This window comes from Odontesthes bonariensis, chromosome 6, assembly GCF_027942865.1.
Source record: "Odontesthes bonariensis isolate fOdoBon6 chromosome 6, fOdoBon6.hap1, whole genome shotgun sequence".
In the NCBI taxonomy this organism is placed as follows: Eukaryota; Metazoa; Chordata; class Actinopteri; order Atheriniformes; family Atherinopsidae; genus Odontesthes; species Odontesthes bonariensis.
In genome coordinates, this window is record NC_134511.1 from 39,184,595 (window position 1) to 39,205,836 (window position 21,242).

The 21,242-nt window shown below is 40.3% G+C and overlaps 1 protein-coding gene across 3 annotated transcripts; it reads left to right on the top strand.

Moving 5' to 3' along the window:
* Positions 1-1,413: 1,413 nt before the first annotated feature.
* Positions 1,414-18,796, top strand: LOC142382658 (uncharacterized). 3 transcript variants are annotated; one of them, XM_075468753.1, is made up of 7 exons: positions 1,414-1,795; positions 11,081-11,463; positions 11,655-11,808; positions 13,105-13,227; positions 13,348-13,371; positions 13,562-13,652; positions 14,073-18,796. In XM_075468753.1, the coding sequence occupies exons 1-7, from the start codon at positions 1,741-1,743 to the stop codon at positions 14,269-14,271; spliced, it is 1,029 nt and encodes a 342-aa protein (XP_075324868.1). In that variant the 5' UTR covers positions 1,414-1,740; the 3' UTR covers positions 14,272-18,796. The 3 variants fall into 3 exon arrangements, with proteins under 3 accessions (XP_075324868.1, XP_075324870.1, XP_075324869.1); XM_075468754.1 differs by having other exon boundaries at positions 1,455-1,795; positions 11,658-11,808; positions 14,073-15,143; XM_075468755.1 differs by lacking the exon at positions 13,348-13,371 and having other exon boundaries at positions 1,429-1,795.
* The last annotated feature ends 2,446 nt before the right edge of the window (positions 18,797-21,242 follow it).

The window sequence follows — 21,242 nt, forward strand, 5'->3', positions numbered from 1 at the left end:
TTTGTGATTGCTGCATTTTTCTCTTGCAGCATTTTACTGTTGGATTTTTGTTTCACCGTTTGCAGCGCGTTTGCACGTGTCGGCCACCGTACTCATTGCCTCTAGAAACACAAAAACACTGTAACTCACTTGACAGTAAAATTATACATCTCTCTAATGCACTTTGCCCATGACAAAAGAAATATATAGAAACAAAAAGAAGCCATACATACAGGCATACAGACGTACCGTTTCCCCGGAGAACGGAGATTACAGAACACAAGGAGTCGTCAAGTGTTTTAAAACGCTAACTCTCTGTCATCCATTTGTCTGGAGCACATCTCTTCTCCTTCTTCTTATCTTAGCTTAAGAAAGTCCTAAGTCTCATTAAAATCCTTGCTTCCAATAGTTTTTCTCTTCTTAGTAGTGCTTTCAAGGGTTAGGATGCTTGATGAATTGTGTTCATCTTTGTTCAAATCTGCTCCTCAATTTTCTGGGGGAAATGCCCCTTATCCGAAGAATTCTCTGAAAACTGCCGTCACCAAGAGATAATATTTCCACTGGGAATTTTTATGAAAATAGCCCAGGATCTTTAGTCATTTTGCTTTTTCCCTGCAAGCTTATGAACGAAGCTGAAACTTGTTTTGAGCCGTGAATCATACTGTACCTGCAGATGTTTTGCATGAACAAGTTTTTCTCAGCAGCCGCGCCCCCCCCCCCCCCCCCCCTTGCCCTCTCTTTTATTTTGTTCACATTCTTTGGGAAGTAGAGAATGCCGTTAATACGGCTTTTAAAGAAAAACATCATGTGACCGTCCAGGCCCCCAAAAGCTGTCACATTCCTCACAATGACAAGTGGGGCCATCCCATTCAACTGGTTGCACTGTTTTCTTCTTTTAACAGATTTATGCTCTTTAAAACTCATTAGTAGTCCATGGAGTCGTGGCACAGCGGTTGTAAATACTGGCCAAGTGGCAAACAGGGAGTGCATTTACAGTAATTGACAATGAGTTTCCAATGTAGTACTGTAAGAGATGCAGACACTGAATTATATGAATATCCTTATAATATATTTATTCTAGGGAGATGTTTTCTGATTTTTATTTTTTTTTCTTCTAATCATTCTGGATGAGGTCATTGCTGAATTACTGATGTCTTCAATCAACCAGATGGCACAAACAAAATTAAGGAAGAGAGCGGCCAGTTGGGAAGGGCTGGGATTATGTTTGGTTTATTTGTATGGTTCTAGGTTTTATCCATCAGTCTGGGTGAAATGTAAAGTGACAATAGTTGTCTTTCCCTCACGGCCTCCTGATTTGCAGTTTTGGGGAACGCAGACTGAGTGCAGAGCATTTTTGTTTGTTTGTTTTCTAAATTTGATGATATTTTGAAGCTATTACAGATAGATCTATCAAAATTTGAGGTTCTGCGTCTTTGTTTGTTGGTTCCGAATCTCAGCAGCTGCTGTCCTCATTTACGTCACATTACGACCTCGCGCCCTTTAAACTGTAAGCCAACTTAAAATGCGAAACAGTGAGAAAATGAGTGGTAAAAATGTCCCATCTCAGTACAATCATAACCTCATAAGTTAGTGTAGGAAGTGTGGAAATTCACTGTGGGAGAACTACACGCCCCCTTTAATGGATGGATGGATGCGCAGACCTCGGGGAGAGGTTTTGCTCCCTCCCACTTGTTGCTGCTACAAACTAAATGCAAAACGCACTGACAAGGGGAAAGCCAGGACATCTAGTCTGCGCTCGCCATGGGAAGACGAAGCCTGCCGTCTGTCTGCTTGCTTGTTGTGGTCTTTTTTAAAGGTAAAAGCTGCTGCCGTCTGCAAACTCTGCTGGTTTGTGCAAATAATGCAACGCTCAACTTCGCGGTGGCGAAAGGACAGACCGAAAGGAAAATGGCCCGTAACGTTGTCAGTCATGTCAGTGAGTTCGTGATGTTGCTTAAATTGTTGTTTTCAAAAAAGTTTGAAGAAAAATGTCCAAGTCGCGAGCCGAGAAAGCTGCGCAACACTTTGGTGTTAACTTGTAAATAGTCACACTTGAGTTGGCACCTGTTGTGCTGCGCCTCTGTCACCAGAATGAATGTGCTAATCAGAGAGCTTAGGAACACTGAGATAATATTAAAAAGCTGGAAAATGGTAAAGGACTGCTGACGTCTCGGTTTATACTGAGTAGATCCTCGTGGCAGACGGCAGATTCTCAATATTTAAAGGTTGGGTAGGGGATCTTTTTCTGGAGCATTTTTTTTACATATTGCTTGAAATACTCTTCACACCCCCATTGCAACCAATTAATTAAAAGTTTTGACACATAAGAAAAGTTTTAGTGGCCTCTAGAACGTACAATCTAGGAAAAACAGTATCCAATCATTGGACACTGATGCCGTCTATCAAACTGCAATCTGCTCCCCCTCCCCCTCCCCCTCCTTCTCCTTCCCCCTGTGCGCGTACCCTGCTCCGTGAATGAATTACGCGTCCAGAAGCTTGGCAGGAATCTAAACTAGAGCCAGCTTGGCTAGCACCTAGCATTATTAAACGTATAGTTAGCATACTAAATACGGCAACGATCGATGCTTGCTGTCAGAACAGCGCTCGTGCACCTTCATGCTCGTGCGCGTTCATGTACTCTAGAGGCGTGCCTTCGGAGGGGAAAGTGAAGAAAAGGGTTGGGACTTTTTACCTGTGTATTTTCAAAATGAAGCTCAAAATCCAGGAACTCCTACCCTACCTTTAAGATGTAGCCAAGGCCGGATTAACTGTATGGGCCTGCGGCACAGTGCCCAGGGGCACCAACCATTCACACCCAGTGGGGGGGCACCACACGACAAACTTTAAAAATAGTTTTTTCATGAATGTTTGTACACTTAAAATGATTACACTTGACACTTGACAAAAATATTCATATAAAATTCATTATTAAAACTAATGTGATAAGAACAGCAACGATATATCATAATTCTGAGCAATAGTGGCCTAATGTGAACATTAACCCCCCTCCCTCACCCTGTCAGTTGAGCCAGTCCACCTATGGTGAAATGCATCATGTTTTTTAAAAAACGCGGTAAAAATAAAAATAAATGGATAGACATCAATTGAGTGGTTGTGCGAAGAGAAAAATAAAAAAATAAAAAGACTCCAGGCGTTTAGCGGCAATTAAAAATGTTCCAGTGTTAGATCGTTTCTTTATAAAAACATCGACAACTGCTGACAACCAGCTGGCTATTGCTAACGGTCCCACCATCTACCACAACCGGGCGGCTAAATATGCAGCATCAGCACGGCACGACGGTAAGAAAACCAGGTTTCTTACAAATGATCTCTTCCAATGCCAGCTGCCGAACAAACAGTCAGTGTCTAGAGATTGGCTAATATATTCCCCTTCAACCGGCATGGTGTATTGTTTTGCGTGTAAATGCCTGGCCGGGCAGCAAAATGCTTTCACCGAGGGGTACAGTGACTGGAAACACCCGGACAGAGTCACAGCCCACGAGAAGAGCGCAAGCCACCGCGAGGAGGTCACGGAATGCGGTACGGTTGATGTTGTTCTCAGACAACAAAAAGAGGATGCGGCGAAGTATTGGAGAGGTGTTGCGACGCATTGTGGCCGTGATGAACAGGGTGCTTGCGCAAGTCTTGAAAGTCTTAATAAGTATGGAATTTTGAAGCACTGTTTTCCAGACCTTGAAAAGTCTTGGATTTTGTGTGAAAGTCTTAATAAAGTATGGAAAATAAATGTATGGTAAAATGTTACAGTATGCTCAAAGGCATTGTGAAATGAGAAATAGGAAGGTAGGCTATAAAACTATAATTTTACTAACTGGTCACGTACTGTATTAGCCTAATGGGATGAGATGTGAGTGAAGAGACTGAATTCTACATACATTCATCCATCCATCCATTCATTTTTATAGATAGTTTTTGTGACACTTGTTTGATGTGAAATTCATGTACTTGTGATTTTCATGTTTTGAAACGTTTTCATCAGTAAAAGCATAATTTACTGTGAATAATGCATTTGTTCATTGAATACTAGCCTATGAAAATTAACATTTCTAATAAACACAGTTGGTACAATCTGAAGTAGGCAGTAGGCACACAAGTTACAAGTACATAAAGTTAAGGTCTTGGGGGAAAAAAGTATCAGTTTTAAAAAAGTCTGGAAAAAGTCTGGAATTTTGATTTGGAAAAAGAGCAAGCACCCTGATTAAGTTTTTAAGTGTGCGTGGTTTGGCATTCCGGGGAGACAACTTATGGTGCTCTGGGACGGCTGTGGCAATGACGTCCCCCTGGATAATAGGAGTGTTGTTAGTGCTGCATAGGTGGATGCTCTTAGAATTGATAATATATTTCAATATAGACAAATGCTCTTCGAATTGATACAGATTTTGAATCTGTACATTTTAATATATGGATGCTGTTTGGATTGATAGTGAATTGAATTGATTGGTTTTAAATGGAGATATTTGAATAATCCTACATACTGTATATAGATGGATGCTGCTTTAATTGTTACTGATTTTGAATGAATACGTTTGAAAATGTAGCCTAGGGGCACTTGAGGTTTAGTGCCCAGGGGCACCACATTGACTTAATACGGCCCTGGATGTAGCCTGTGTTCCTTTCTGTCCCTCATATTCAGAACACTAGTCACAGCTTTACTCATTTTCCTTGGATGTGAAAGATTTTGGCTGGAGTCGTTTAATTTCGTGCAACTTTACAGTATCCCAAGAGTGCCTCAGAGTTTGTGAACGGTCTGGGTACTAAAGTATAATCCGTTTTTCTGTCAAAACGAAAAAACGGCGAAAAACGGATTTTGTTGATTTCATAAAAAAACGAAAAAACCAAAATCAAATAACGGACCAAATTTGGTTTTTGGAAATGACTTTTTTCATTTTTCGTTTCTTACATTCGAACATGACGGCAGGCAGACCGGAAGCGGAAGTAATGCCAAAATAAATTTAGCGTGCTAATTTGATATCAAACATATTTAAATGCAGCCTACTACCCATTGTAGGTAGTAGGCTGAATTTATTTTAGTTAAGTGAAAATACAACAGCTGGTTGTTTGGGAGAATGTGATAACCTATATAAAATTATAATATGCTACAAAAAAGTGATCACAGCCAAATATGACAAGATGAGGCTAGCCTTTCATTTCTGACAGCTGAACATTGCACATCTACAAACCTTAAACAAAATAAACAACCGTCTTTTATTTTTTCTTAAAAGATGTTTTATATTGTTTTCATATAATTTTCTGATGGCAATTATAGAATGTGAGTGCGTGTGTTATATTGAAAGCGAGGCTGGGTGTGTCTATTAATATAGACAACAGTGATTTATTTTTTATTTTTTATTTTTTTTTTTTTTTTTTTTTTTTTAAATGTGTTTAATTTTTTCAATAAGCAGACATACAAAAGACAAGACTAGACAGAATAATGAAACGACGACAACAACAACAAGCTGGGAACAACAACAGAAAAATCCAAACTCAAATGGAAGGATCAGTTCCAGATAGATGTGACAGGTACATTATACAGTATAAAATGAGCTAGAGATACAGCGGGAGCTGAAAAAGAAAAGACACCCCCCCCCCCCCCAAAAAAAAAAACATCAGAGCATTTTATACAAAAGCCCTTGTCAGTATAGCAGAGATGTTTACATTGATATAGTCAAGAAATGGTTTCCATATTCTTCCAAAGGTGTTAGTTTTGGAGTGCAAAAGACAGGTAAAGTCCAGAGGTATGTATTCCATTATTGTCCTGTGCCATCCTCTCAATGAGGGGCTTTATCTGAAATCCAGTGCTGTAGAATATTTTTCCTGACGCAGAATGACATAACATTACACAGCTTCTTCTGATACATATCAGTCACACGCTCACTGGGAAGGCCCAGAAGGAGAGAGACCGGGTCGAGATCGAGGTCCTTTTTCCACAATCTTTTGCATTTCAAATAAGACATTACTCCAATAATTTTGTATTTTAACACAGGATCAGAAACAGTGAGTAAAATCACCAATTTCTGTCAGAGACTGTGGTCAGTAGCACTGGAACTCCACAAGGAACGGTGCTCTCCCCGGTGTTGTTCACCCTGTACACCACTGACTTCAACTACAACTCAGAGACCTGCCACATGCAAAAGTTCTCAGATGACACCGCCATTGTTGTATGCATTAAGGATGGGCTGGAGGGGGAGTACAGGGGACTGGTGGAGAACTTTGCCAGATGGTGCAGGACCAACCAGCTGCAGCTGAACACCACCAAAACCAAGGAAATGGTGGTTGACTTCAGGCGAACCACCCCGCCCCTGGTGCCTGTCTCTATCGAGGGGGAGACAGTGGAGACAGTCTGCATGTACACGTACCTACGGGTACATCTGGAGAATAAACTGGACTGGTCTGCAAACTCTCACGCACTCTACAAGAAGGGTCAGAGCAGGCTCTACTTTCTGAGGAAGCTGAGATCCTTCAATGTCTGCAACAGACTCCTGCTGATGTTCTACCAGTCTGTCATGGCCAGTGTGCTCTCCTATGCTGTGACATGCTGGAGGGGTAGCATTAGGAAGAGAGATGCTGGACGCCTTGACAGGTTGGTGAGGAAGGCTGAGTCTGTTGTAGGCTCCTACCTCAGACACAGAACCTTCTCTGTATCCCTTGGTTGCTCCTCTTCCTCCTCAGCTCCTGTTTCTTATGGGGTCCCGCAAGGCTCCATTTTGGGCCCTTTGCTGTTTTGTTTATACATGCTCCCCCTTGGCGACATCATCCGGCGTTATGACATCTCTTTTCACTTTTATGCCGATGACACCCAGCTATACCTGCCCCTAAAATCTGATAACTCCATTCAGCCTCTTCTGGATTGTCTCCAGGATATTAAGCGCTGGATGAGTAGTAACTTGCTTCAGCTAAATGATGGTAAGACAGAGGTCATCATTTTTGGCCCTCCTAAAGCTAGGCCCCTGATCGAAGGACAATTAGCCCACCTCTCCCCTTTTGTCAAGCCACATGCCAAAAAATCTAGGTGTCACCATTGACTCAGAGCTCTGTTTTAAAAGGCAGATTAGCTCTGTTATCAAGAGTAGCTTCCATCAGCTGAGAATTATTTCCCATCTCAAACCCTCCCTGTCTCCCAAGGACTTAGAAACAGTAATTCATGCATTTGTTACATCCCGGTTAGATTATTGCAACTCCCTCTATCTTGGTCTCCCCCAGTCCCAACTTTCTCGTCTGCAATTGGTACAGAATGCAGCTGCAAGGCTGCTAACTGGCACCAAAAAATATCAACACATCACCCCTGTACTGGCCTCCTTACACTGGCTCCCCATTAGCTTTAGGATCCACTTTAAAGTCCTGCTGATTGTATATAAGGCACTGCATGGGTTGGCTCCCTCATATATCTCAGACCTCCTCCATCCCCTCTCAGCATCCAGGTCCCTTAGATCGGCCGACAAGGGTCTTCTTTCTGTGGCCCGCACCTGCCTCAAGCAAAAAGGCGATAGAGCTTTTGCAGTAGCAGCCCCACGTCTGTGGAATTGTCTTCCCCCAGATGTTAGACTGTCTCCCTCTGTGACCACCTTTAAATCAAGGCTCAAGACCCACCTATACTCCCTGGCTTTCCCTGCTTCCTAGCTTTCCATCTCTCTCCTCTCTTTATATTCAAGTGTCTTCTGTTCTGTTGCTATTTATTTGTTAGTGCTGTCTATTTGTCAATTGTATTTCTGTATTTGTCTTTCTTATTCTCTTTGTGTTTGCTTTTATATTTTGCTTGTTCTGATTTGCTTTTATTTTTCTATTTTTTTTTTAGCTATATCATATGTGCAGCACTTTGGTCAGTGGAAACTGTTTTAAACGTGCTCTATAAATAAAAATTACTTACTTACTTACTTACTACTTACTAGGCACAGAACTGAAGGCTCTCACTACCACAGCTGAGAAGAGGACACTGAGCAGACTTTTCTCTATAATGGACAACCACAGTCACCCTCTGCACTCTGTGTTTGCCAACCAGAGAAGCCTGTTCAGCTACAGGAATTTGTGAATTGTTACCTAAAGGTCTTTGTCGTTGTACAGAGACGCTATGATTTGCTTGTACAGCACCTAAAAGAAACCCTCACAGAGGGAACTGGGTGTTGTGATTAATGAGGAGATGTGGGAGGACATCTGGGATAATGCAAGAAAAATAACTGTTTGTAACCGGACAAGAGCGATGCAATTTAAGATACTGCATAGAGCACATGTTAGTCCAAGCCTCTCCAAGTACAGGAAGGATGTCTCTCCACTCTGTCTTAAATGTAAGACAGAAAGTGGTGATCTTACTGACTGTTTCTGGTCCTGTGTTAAAATTTAAAATTATTGGCGTAATGTCTTAACTAAAAAACATAATCACTGTTGTCTATATTCATAGACACACCCAGCCTCGCTTTCAATATAACACACGCACTCGCATTCTATAATTGCCATCAGAAAATTATATGAAAACAATATAAAACATCTTTTAAGAAAAAAGAAAAGACGGTTGTTTATTTTGTTTAAGGTTTGTAGATGTGCAATGTTCAGCTGTCAGAAATGAAAGGCTAGCCTCATCTTTTGTCATATTTGGCTGTGATCACTTTTTTGTAGCGTATTATAATTTTATATAGGCTATCACGTTCTCCCAAACAACCAGCTGTTGTATTTTCACTTAACTAAAATAAATGCAGCCTACTACCTACAATGGGTGTATAAAAAGCGGAAAATATGTTTGATATTAAATTAGCACGCTAATTTTATTTTGGCGTTACTTCCGCTTCCGGTCTGCCTGCCGTCATGTTCGAATGTAAGAAATGAAAAAAGTAATTTCCAAAAACCAAATTTGGTCCGTTATTTGATTTTGGTTTTTTCGTTTTTTTAGGAAAACAAAATCCGTTTTTTGGTTTAAAACGGAAAAAGGACAGCTACTTCCGTTTTTCGTTTTGACAGAAAAACGGATTATACTTTAGTACCCAGACCTGTAAGTCCATAGATAGGTAGATTTAAAAAGGAACAACAGAAAAGTTGGTTGTTAATGGAAAAGAGAATCAAAATATTCATGCAAGTGGCGAATGAGAATCTTTATGCCGGTATTTTGTGCATATTTGTGCTCCAACTAACAAACAGCAACCAAACACTGTTTAGCACATTAGTCCACAACTTTGGACTTTGGACACCAAGAGTCCTTCCTCTTCACTGCACTGCTTCAACTCTGGGATGTTCCTCACATGAACTTACCTGACTCCCGCCCTCTGGTATTCGCATACCATCTGGGACGAGCCCACAACCGACATGATTTCAAATGGGGCTATTTTTTTCTAAAACTCGTGCATGTGATTGGATGAAGAATCTGTCCGTCATCTTGACTGACACGCCACTTCAGCCACTCCCAATGATTCAACCCGTGACGTAGCTCAGAGTGACACCAGGACCACTATGCAACCAGCTAGCCTTTCATAACAAACACCATGGCGGCAGATAGTATGAAACGGAGCGAGGAGCGATCAGTTAACGATTATTGTCGTATGTGCAAAGAAAATCTCAGGATTAAAGGCAACATTTGCAACAGCCAGCCATAACGCCGCCCATTCATCCAAAGTCCCACCCAGCGATTAATGATTGGCTCTGATTATTTTCTAATCGGACGAAACACCAATGACTCCCAGGCTCCTCAGATGGCTGTGTAAGGAAAGGGAACGCCCCCGCGTGTAGTTGGTGAACAGGTTACACATGAACTGCTTGATACGCAAAGCGTCAACACCAAGACTTTGACTCATTCTAAAACGTCAACTTTGTCCTGCTTCATCTATTCTTTAAGAAGAACACCTTTCATGGTCAAGATCTTTGTCTTGCATAGAACCAATCTTCAGGTGAGATTAAGTTCATGAACAGATATCCTGACATCTTCCTGTTGAATTCACTGGTGTTGCTTCGAACTACCCAGGTGCAGCAAAACAAACTCACTACCACTATGTTTCACAAATATTGTTCTTACTCTAGAATGCAAAATTTTGCTTCTCTAAAAACAGCGCACTTCTCATTTAGACCAAAAAGTTCAGCAATGGTCCTATTTGTCCACTAAACACCCCTTTCCGTAACTTTCTGGATTCTTCATGTGACCTTTGGCAATCTACAGATGGCCAAAACAGTTACTTTGGGACAGGGTGGCCGCGGGTCCTTAAAAAGTCGTAAATCAATTTTCCTGAAAATAAGACCTTAAAAAATATTAAATTGTCTTAAATTCAGATTGCATGGGTCTTAAAGCTATAATGTGTAATATTTCACGGACAATGAATGTCTCCATGTCGCTCCGCCATTTTGAAACTACGGGATTTGTAGAAGGACATGTCATCAGCTTCGCCCTTTCCGTTTCCAATGCATTCATTCCAATGTGGAAACGGAAAGGGCGAAGCTGATGACATGTCCTTCTACAAATCCCGTAGTTTTAAAATGGCGGAGCGACATGGAGACATCATTGGAGTGTAACACTGTTATGTACATTCGCATGCTGAATATAAAGAATATAAGAACACTGCACTTTTGTGATGGAGGTAATTAATAACGATTGAGGTAATACTTGTGAATGATAAGACTCAAATTTGTTAATAGACAACGTGAAATATTACATATTATGGCTTTAAATATTTGTGTATTTTTCTTTTTGCTCTAAAGGAACAGTTTTTTTTTTTTTTTTTTAATATATTTACTTGATTTTATAAGCTTTTGTTCATGGAACTTAAATGTTCTGAAAATATTGTAATAAATTTAATTTAGGACAGTGATGACACTTTTGTGATCTTTTCGCATGACACACATTTAGCCGATGTTCTTAAACTCAATTGTCATTTTACCATACTGTCAGTGTGTTTACTTGGAAATACTTGGTATTTCCATCGTACGTTTGGTCTTAAATTTCATTTAGAAGTGGTATTAAAAGGTCTTAAATTTAACTTGTTTATACCTGTAAACACCCTGTGGGAGATCAGTGGCTAAAGATTTCAGAAACTCTCAAGCGCTCCTGTACACAACATCACAGATTGACCCGACAGCTTTATAAAACAATGCCTTTCGTACGTTCCCGTCACAGAGGCGTCTGGGTTAAAGATTCGGAACAAGCTGCTGGGGACATGCCTGCAGGTGCAAGATGGAACTACAGGAGGCAGAGTGTCACTAGGAGAATGCAGCCCACACTCACCTTTACAGGAATGGCTGTGGCTGCCAGCGGGCCATGCTCTCAGCAGTCACCACACTGGAGAGTGTCTAACTGCCCCGAGGCGGGAGTATGAAGGTGTCCATCTGCAGTCCTGCATCTTTAAAGCTGGAGTGGCTGCGGTGGGTATGGGAAGAGAAGCGAGCAGCCAGACATGGGTCTGCTCGAAGAGAGGCCACCTCACTTTGATAGGGACGGGGTTACACCTCAGTGCTGCACAACAATCCACCTTGGTCTTCCTGTCAAGGGAACATAAGCAGGTAACAGTATTTCACTGGGAAACTAAATCTCCTTGTTGTTTAATGTCCGACTGCTTTCAAATGATTTTGAATACATCCTCAAACGAGGTTGTAAATGTACATTGCAGAATGTTTTTTTTTTTATCTGTTAAAAGTAAGTCTAAAATGTCTTAATCTATCCGAATTGGCTTATTGCCCCTCTTCTTTACAAGCAGGGCAGTCGATGGCGGACACTTGATAACCAGACTCTGTGCAATGGGAGAGAGAGCAAACATGAACTAAACCAACCCCGCCACCAACTGGAGGAAATGAAAAGCAAAGTTTCTCCAAGTGATAGCTCTGATATAAACGGACGGGATGAAACATGTAAGGAACAAAGTGCATCTCGCTTATAGTCGTGTACTCATAATTGTCTCCCTACTCTCTGTTACAGTACTTAAAGCTCTCAGATTACAATGGCATTGCTTGAAATTATTGCTCACCACTTTCCTTCAAACTTGGAGATTTTAAGGTCAATTTATGGTATTTGCTGTCGCCTGGGCTCAGCTGTTTAATTACCGAGAATGAGAACTGACCTTAGAAGAAAGCAAAGTTTTAAGCTTTATGCTGGTAATTATTTGTTCATTGTTGTCAGTATTACAGCAGAATACTGACTAACTGTAGATTTTCTGCAGTTGCAAGAAGGGATCATTTTCAAATTGTGATTTTGTTTTTATTATTAATACTAAAAAGTATTTGCATGACAGATGCCGGTAGCAGATCCTCAACATTGGACTAATTAATTTCTTGGTGTTTTTTTTTTTTTTTTTTTTTTTTTTCAAATTCAGGAAGAAAGCTCTTTTTCTGATGTATTTTCCCCTGATTTCCCAATAAATTTATTTCCCTAGTGAAACTAACTATAATTGACCTTTAAATGGAAATGTGTCCAAACTGTAGTTTGCTCTTAAACTTAGAAAACTACAATCATGTCCATGTGATGCATTCTGATGTGGCACACAGACTCAATTACAGCAGTCTTGCATGTATTCATGTAGTCTGAGAATCAAATTCAATTAACTACACGTTTGACCAGCTTTTTTTTTTTTAATCCTAGAAGGCAGCCGGCCATTCAAGTGTCAGCAATACTGATTCATACCCGTTCTTTATAGCAGGCTGGTACCTCAGCTGATATCCTTTTCCCTGTTGAGGGTGGACAAGCACAGCTTGTTGTGGTGAGGTAAAAACTGTGCTGAAATGCAGAGCACACAGGAGGCCGGCGGGTGAAGAACCAAAAGTGTCCAGTTGTTTAAACTTACACAAGAATGGAAGATACTTTTGTAAATGATGCAGGGAATCCCTACGGCAAAGGGAAAATCCAAACAAACAGAGTCAGCAGGCTTAAGAACAAGGCTGGAGAAAAGAGAAGAGGGAGAGACAAGACTATATATACACACACACACACACACACACAAGACTAACAAGATGCAGGTGAACACAATGAACCAATTAGAAGAGCATAAAACAAAAAACACTGAAAATAACCAAAACTCGCTAAGTTGAATCCAACTCATGGTCCTGACACAACTACTCCGTTCTTTAATATTAAATTTGAACTGGCTAAGATGATAACTTTCGATCACCATTTCAAGATGACTTTTTCGACCTGTATCTTTTTTTCTTCAGTTCCAGTTGAAGGTATGATGGGCACTGGCCGTTCAGAACCATTTCCCATTAAAGATGTCACAAATTACTCCTTAAGCACCAAATCCCCCGCAGAGCCGACCATGGATTTCAGTATGGACTATGGTAAGTGTAGCTAACTGTGATTAATAACGGACCGAATGTATATCATTTTTGATCAGAGGATTTGTTTGATAAACAGTTTCCCTTATTCGTTTACATGTAATGAACCTTTTCTGCCACTAGATGGAAACAGATTCATGAGAAACGGTGAGCAAAGGTTTGGGAGGATGTGCTGCAACATCTGTAAAGGCAGTTCAAACGACTTATTTTTATAGGCTCAGTGTTGACTTACAATAAGCAAATGTGAGCAGATGATCCATAGCCTGTAAAGAAGTAGGTATAAGCTGAAATGTGGATAATATAAAATGAATGATGCAGCATGTGTAAATGTGTGCAGGCATGAGCTGGAAGATAACGATGCTGGTGCTCAGCTCTTTGGCTCTGGTGCTGGGCACTGTGATTCTTATTCTCAATGTGTGCTCTAATAGGTGAGGACCTCGACACACACATACATGCACACGCACACATTATTTATGCAAAGGGGACAAAAAGGGGGAAAAAAGTGGATTCATTAGTTGGTTTGCTTACGATTTAATCATTCATCCGGTAGAAAGAAATGTTTTTGTCTGAAGAATTTTTAATGATCACAGTGGTCTCTGGAAACTTTCTAAGAATATTTAACACAATTTTTTTAAATTTAAGAATGACAAGGTCCTTGAAACGCGTATAAGGGAAGACAGAAAATGGCAACCAGCCACCTTGTAGCTACAAGCTTATATCATGAAACTTCAATAGGGGAGAAAGTGTAAGAAATCTGGGGTACCACAATTTAAAAAAAAAAAAAAAAACAACAAGACAAGTGCCCGTCCACCAATCTTTGTTTCCTGTTTTCTGTTTTGCTGTGCCAGGAGGAAGAAAGTGGTTTGTGTTTTGAAGTCGTACACTCCAAGGACAGAGATGAATGTTCCCGGATCCCCGGTGCCCAGTGAAAGAGCCCCACTTACAGAGCATGCCATGCGCTTCCCACACTCCTCCCCCACTTCACAGCGAGGAGAGATCCTGATTGAGTGGAAAGATGGCACTGTTACTCCACTGTATGACGCCTGAAGGCCTGTCTTGTTGCTGTCGCTTTAGATGTGGTTGTTTTTGTGGGAGCATGTTGGCCATCTCGTGCTGGGGCAGGCATGTTATCCTCCTAATGTGCGTGAAGGGGAGTTTAATGAGAAAGGAACAGACAAAAGAAGTTTCGGTTTTCTTTTATTACTGTTGTTGGCAAACTGTTGCTGGTGGACTGTTTTACACAGGTTAAAGTTTATAAATCATATGTGATTGTGCTTTTCAGGATTAATTGTTGTTTGATTGTTTAGCTATCAGAGGAGAAACCATTGAGTATGAGGTGGACAACGAGTTTTCAAAGAAACCGAGTCCTTACTTCTAGTGAGGGTTTGGTGGAGTGTTTGTAGGATGAAAGGAGTGAAACATGAGTTCCTAAGATTTCAGCTTATGTTGGTTGAGTTGTGATAACCACCATTTAAGGGCTCAACAAAGCAACCACAGTTTAAGCCTTTAGTTGTATAAATACATCGGAAACTAATCTTTGTTTAAACTGTGATGACCTGCTGATCTAGTCCCTGTTTTATGATGGACACTGCTGCAGATGTCTTCTCGCATATTTGCATAGATTTATTGAATTACTGTTTTGAGACGGTGTCGGCAGTCCTTTAAACTGTTCCTAACAACGAGTAGAAAACACAGCTTGACCACTGAAAGCATAGCACATTTGGATTTTTTTTCTGGCTATTTAGGGACAATCTAATTACAGTTGCTTTGCAGCTTTGTTGTTTTTCAGGAAACAGCTGAGGCTGTTTGTGGAAAGTTGGTTTGTGGAAAGTATTTCAGTATTATATAACTTGTACTACATTCTTTAAGGTTATTAAAAAATAAACTAAATTTAGCATGTAAAGTGATAATATCTTCAATTCATCTCAATCTGTTGATTTATTGTTATTTTTTTTTATTTTTTCACCCATCTTTGATACTGAAATTAGAACAATACGATGCACTGACCTTATAAATAGAGCATTTGGACATGCTTTTGAAGTTTGGAAACATCAGTTGACAAAGCAGTCATGGGGATACTGTCCTTGCTTTCCCCTGGAGCTTTTTAGGTAGATTGAATCAACAGATGAAATCCACTCAGCCATGATGAAATCTTCATTGTTCAGAGTATTTCTAAAACCAGTCTTTATTAAAAAGTTTTCAGTGAAATTATTGCATGATATGGCTCAAAGTGTGGCGCAACACTGCAACAGGACAAGAGAAGATTCCTGGTTCAAACCAAGAACCTATATTTTGGGGTTTGCATGTTGTCCTGCCTGCATGGCTTTTCTCCACACGCTTTGGTTTCCTTCCACACTAAGAGATGTGAAGTAGTTCAGTGGTAATTCTAAATCAGCCCTAGGTTTGACTGTGGATGGTATCTTGCTGTGTTTGCTTATTGCCAGGCTTTAACCCACCTTCTGCTTTGTGTCAACTGAGATAGGCTCCACACACCTGTAACCCTGAACAGGATATAATCAGACATGGAGACCAGTTGGATGGTTAAGAGATTTGTCAACAAAAACTGATGTTTCATCCTGATTTGCTACCTATTCATGGCACATTTATTGATTTATTTTTTTTACTTGAAACAAGTAAATAATATGAGCCATATGCGCCTAACTTTTGTTTTCTGACTGACATAATGAATACTGTACAGCATATGCTTCTCAGTGTTGATCTCGCAGCTAACCATGCCTTTGCATAGTTGGATATACTTAATGAGCAGGAAGAGAAAGGATGACTGTCATTCATTCAAGTTCCATTAAAACGGGTACATGCAGGCAAGGATGCATGTACCACAGCTACAGTAAGTTGTATATGACTGTGAAAGGTTAAAGAAAACAAAGTATTGACATTGATATTTCCAAGCAGGAGGAGTCTTGTCTACACAAAAAAAACAAAAGATGTTTTGCTGTTCTTTTGTTGTTTTTTTTTTGGGCGGGGGTGGTGTTCTGCATGTTAGTTTGACCTCTGCCCATTTTTAACAAAAATGAGCACATTCATGTCTTGACAAATCATTGCAAAAGGGAGAGATGATAACACTAAATACCATGTAAGACGTCTTTTCACAAAGACTGCGACAGGAACCCACCCCAGCCTTGGGGCTAAAAACCTGTGTCTCCGGCTGGTCTTGTTTATACTAATAAGCAGGCTCCGGGTTTATTGAGCAACAAGCAGAAGCCTGAAAAGGCCAAGGCATTCCACACCCCTTTAAAAGTCAAGTCAAAGTTTATTTTTATAGCCTACAGTGTTTCCCACACGTAGACTAATTCGTGGCGGTGCGCCACAGATTAAACACCGGCCGCCACATATTGCGTTTCGTTATTATTATTTTTTTTAACGCTATTTAAAAAATACTCGTATTCGTTCAGCTGCATTTCCTTGCTGCTCTCCCTCCGTCTCTCTCGCATAGCCCACTCACACACACACCCCTCCCCTTCCCTGGAAGCTTGCTAGTCTCAGCGTCGCGTAGATTAGCTCAACCGAAAGAATTCACGAAAGGTTGGTATCACGTGCACCTTTATAAAATCACACATTAAAAAGTCCTATAAAAATATTTTATATTTTGAATACAATGTTGTCCCGTCCCGTCCCGACCCATAGCAAGCGATTACGCCTTCTTTATAAAGTTAACTAGTTGCAAGTTTGCCGTAAAAAAAAAAATGTAGTTGGGTTGTCGAGGTCTAAACACTAGCAGCTGTGAATCAAATAAAGTAGTTTTTTTAAACTCTTACACTGAATGTTTGCTGTTTCAATCCAGATGAGTATTGAAAAATATTTTGCGCGATTGAAAAAGAGAAGTGCGTGTTGATGATGATCGAGGAGCAGCCTGAACCGGAGGTATCAGTCTGAAACAGAGCTGAACAGTCCGACCGGTGTAATTAGCTATGTTATTCATTTGTTTACAATGAAGATGTGAATATCTGCAGATAAGCCGGTGTCACACATCCTTACGTCCCCCCCCGGCCCACCACCACACATTGCCTTCACATCTGTGGGAAACACTGATGGCACATTTCATATTGTTACATAGACTCAATGCGCTTTAGTAAAAGAAAGAACAGTTAAAACACGACCATATGCTAAGATTGAAGTTTAGAAGTTCATTTTTCTTTTCTTTTTTTTTTTTCTAGCAGGCGAGGGGTAACAATTTAACTCCTGAAATGTTTTGTTAAATTTGTGCTTAATTGGCCTCGGACCTGAATGAAGCCTCGTCTTCTATCACTTTTTATCTCCCGTTTATTGTGGAGCTGCCACCCTTTCTGCGCAGTCAATATTTACGTATGCTTCTTCTTTGCTACAGTGCCTACTTTTATCTTTATGATCATTTTGATGGTGTCCACATAAACACAGGAGGAGTAGTGTAGAAACAAGAACCCTTTTATATTCCAACACTACCCTGCATCATACACTATTTATCCAATGTGGATTATGTGCAAACCTTTAAACAGGTCAAATTTAGCTCTTTCACCAGAGACTGTCATGCAATTTCCAGTTGTGTATGACTGTGTATCCAAAATAATGGTAGATGTGTCACCATCCAAAAACAGGCCCAACTGCATGTGTACTGACATGTCCTTTTCCTAGTAAGGAAGAAGTAGGTGGGGTGACAACTGTATGAATTTTGGGTGTGTGAGGGAACTGACTCGGCTATCTCGAGGTCACATATCTGGTTTTAGTCCTTCATTAGGTTCTGTAGATCAGGCCATTTTGAAAACCATAGCAAAATTGCACAAAATATGTTTGCTATGATTCCAATAAATGGCCACATTGAGTTGCCTGTGGTATGAAATGCGCTATATAAATAAAGATTGATTGATTAAGCGATAGGCAGTGAAAAAAAAAAAACCAAGACCACTTTTAAAAACTTGTCTTAATCATCATAATGTGGGGGAAAAAAATAAAATCTTGAAATAAAACCACAGATTAGGTGTTTAATCTCTCCTGAGCATTGATTCTGTCTGTTTTCTTATGATTTGATTGCACATATGACAGTTTAATTATTTCTGTGGAAAGGAGTAATTTATCCGACTTTAATTGTATTTGAATCAAATTTAACTGTGATATAACCACAGTCATATACATCTCATCCCACAGTTATTCCTCATGAGGCATTAACCAGAAGAAGTAGAATTCATGAGATTACTTTTACCTTGACCTGCCATATATTAGTTTGCAGAAATACCAATAAACCAGTAGGAATCTTTAAAAAAATTGCCAATGTACTGCAAAGTGGTCCAGGGAAAATGTATTTGTTCCTTTTGATATAATACAACTTTACATACTTTACTGACAAAAACGTTAAGTTGGACAAACTTCAATATTAGACAACAGATACATGCTGTATGTTTAACTGCATTCACTCTTTGTGGCTTTGTTTTTTGTTGACTTGAGGATTTGAGGTATAGCATCCCCCTGATATCCACACCCTTCTAAGTATAGCGTTGACCACCTTGTTTTGCTGACATTGTATGTGGGCCTTTAAAATTAAAATGGCTCAGCGCCTGTGCATGGTGTTCAGAACAGAAAAGTGAGGTCAGTTTGTTTACGAAGCACCTTCACAATGAAATACAATAAGAGACACATAGTAAAATATATACTATACTTAAATACTCAGCATTAGGTTTTGTAAATGTGACTGATCAAATTCTTGTAGTTAATATTGCTGTATCTTATTCTGGTTCATTTGATCTTGAGATTCTGAATGTGTGATGGCACATGGTTTGCACATGGTGCCAAATTTTCCCTCAAGTGTTTCATGCTCTGCATAAAAAAAACAAAAAACAGGTTATTGGCATGCCAGTCTGTCCATATAGCTGCATTTTTATAGCTTTATAAAACACAGGTTTAAAGTTGTTACCAGGAAATTACCGGCCAAGTCACCTCATATTTTCTTTCCTTGTTACTTAACAGTTCTATCTTTCATTTCTTTTTCATTTTCTTGATCGCTTGCTTTAGAATCCGAGCAGATATTACATTATCAGGTTAAAGAGTGCTTGCTTTTTACCACATGCTTGCCTTGATGTTTCCAGTGAAAGTGTGTTATACAATACTGAAACCTAGCCAGGTGCAAACGCTTTGCTGAAACTTGGCATAACCCACCCAGCTTTAGGGATATAATAGAGGTTTCACAGGTATGCACAGAACCAAGTCCTGTTAGAACAAGCATATTTGCTATATTGGGTGTTATATTGAAGGTATTATATCGCTGCAGAAAAAAAGCAATAAGTTTTGGCAAGACAAGTTCCTTTTCCAAGCTCTTATTTTGTTCCCCCATATCAAGCCTTCTTAGGGTCTAGACATGCCCCCTGTCACAGGATGTAATGTTAGAGGCTTATGGACTCGCCTCTGTGATTAATATTAACTTTCAAGTCTTTGTTTTGCTTGAAAAACCTAAAAAGGACCTGCTGAAACAAGCAGCATTTTCCAGTTTGGGTGGAGTGATTACTCAATACTGTGTGTGAGAAACTAACATAAGATCAAATCAGCTGACTCGTTTCAACACCCATATTTGCAATATTGTCATGACCTGTCACATGACTGCTGGAAGGAGCGCAGCTTCGCCCATTATTCAGCTACGGGAGCAGCCGCGGCCGCTGTATTTGGGTAGGATGGGCAGAGCCCCGCCTTCCACACCCCAACCTTTCTTTTATAGATAAAATATAGATAATTATAAATTATAAATAAAATATTTATTTCAACTTCAATCACAGTGGGAATCGTATTACACCATATTGTGGCTTGTGACGGACTTTGCGAGTGGAATCTGTTTTTATTTTCGCTGAAATATAGCCTACCTCCAGTGTGGCTGCTTCACATCAGATCTATGGCCACTGGCCAGGGCAGATGCCTGGCTGCTCTCAGCTAAGTCCGGCCCCGCTGAACTCTCGAGCACATTCTACCAATCAGAATCACTGTAGGCCCCTACGTAGCATAATATCATGAAACATTTAGCGCGTCTGTATAGATGCTATTGGGGCAGGTGTATGATCTGCCCTGGACATGGAAAGGACTCAAAGAGTTTAAGAAATATATTACTCCGCCCATCTAGCCAGTGGGAACTTCAGTGCCGCCAAATTCCCCTACAAACTTGTTGGATAAAACGGATAACTATGTCGGATTTGATGATGGATATTGGCTGTTTAATCCGGATTCACGTTTGTGGTAGGTAAAGATTTTACTTTATAATTGCTATCTTACAAAGTTTAAGTGATTGTGAACGAAGTCTTTGCAAAATGGGAAACTGGGAGTGATTTAATGAAATATCTTAGCTTGATGAGCAAAGCAATGTTGAGACAGTAAACAATGTGTTGACAGCTTACATGTACAGTAGGTTACTTGTCTGCTAGCTTAGGTTGGAGCACTGTCGGTGTGTGTGACATGAAGCATTTTTCGGAAAAGGCAAAAAAACACGAGTCCAGCAAGGCGCATCTGAATTGTGCCATGAAATTAGCCATGCTAGGTAATGCTTCGCGACAAGTTTCCCTCTAATTGAAACGTAGGAAGTATTAAATCCTTTCACAAACTTTCTCTTCGCTCATTTTCACGTGGCGTGTTTGTTGTATGGCAGACTTTTATGCGAGTGCCCCCCCCCCCCACTGCGTATGGTTGCATAGACTATTGGCCTATTGCGTATGCTCCATAAAAGCTTGCATTTTGATAACGCAGATCATCTGCCCCGCCTATTTTCCAGACCACGAGCCGCTACTCTGCGGGAGATAAGAACCCTCGGATTTTATTGGAAGCAATTTAGAGATGGATAGTTTGTCAGATTCTGATGTTGGAATGGAAGAGTTTGACGAGTTTGATGGTCGTGGTTATCTTTTTGAACCAGAATACACTGATGAAGAGTTGTTGGCACAAGATGCAGCGAGGATGGCTCAAAACGATGATCCAGAAACGGGAGCTGCTGCTCGGTCACGCATTGGGGAGACATGGTGGTGCAGATGTGGACATTGTATTGCACTGACCACAGA

What these genes read in the sequence shown, in the direction of transcription:
- LOC142382658 (XM_075468753.1), top strand. Translation starts at nt 1,741, where the DNA reads ATGGGAAGACGAAGCCTGCCGTCTGTCTGCTTGCTTGTTGTGGTCTTT. An exon ending in AAACGGACGGGATGAAACAT is followed by an intron (nt 11,809 to 13,104) that starts GTAAGGAACAAA and finishes TTTTTTCTTCAG; the next exon opens with TTCCAGTTGAAGGTATGATG. An exon ending in GGATTTCAGTATGGACTATG is followed by an intron (nt 13,228 to 13,347) that starts GTAAGTGTAGCT and finishes TTCTGCCACTAG; the next exon opens with ATGGAAACAGATTCATGAGA.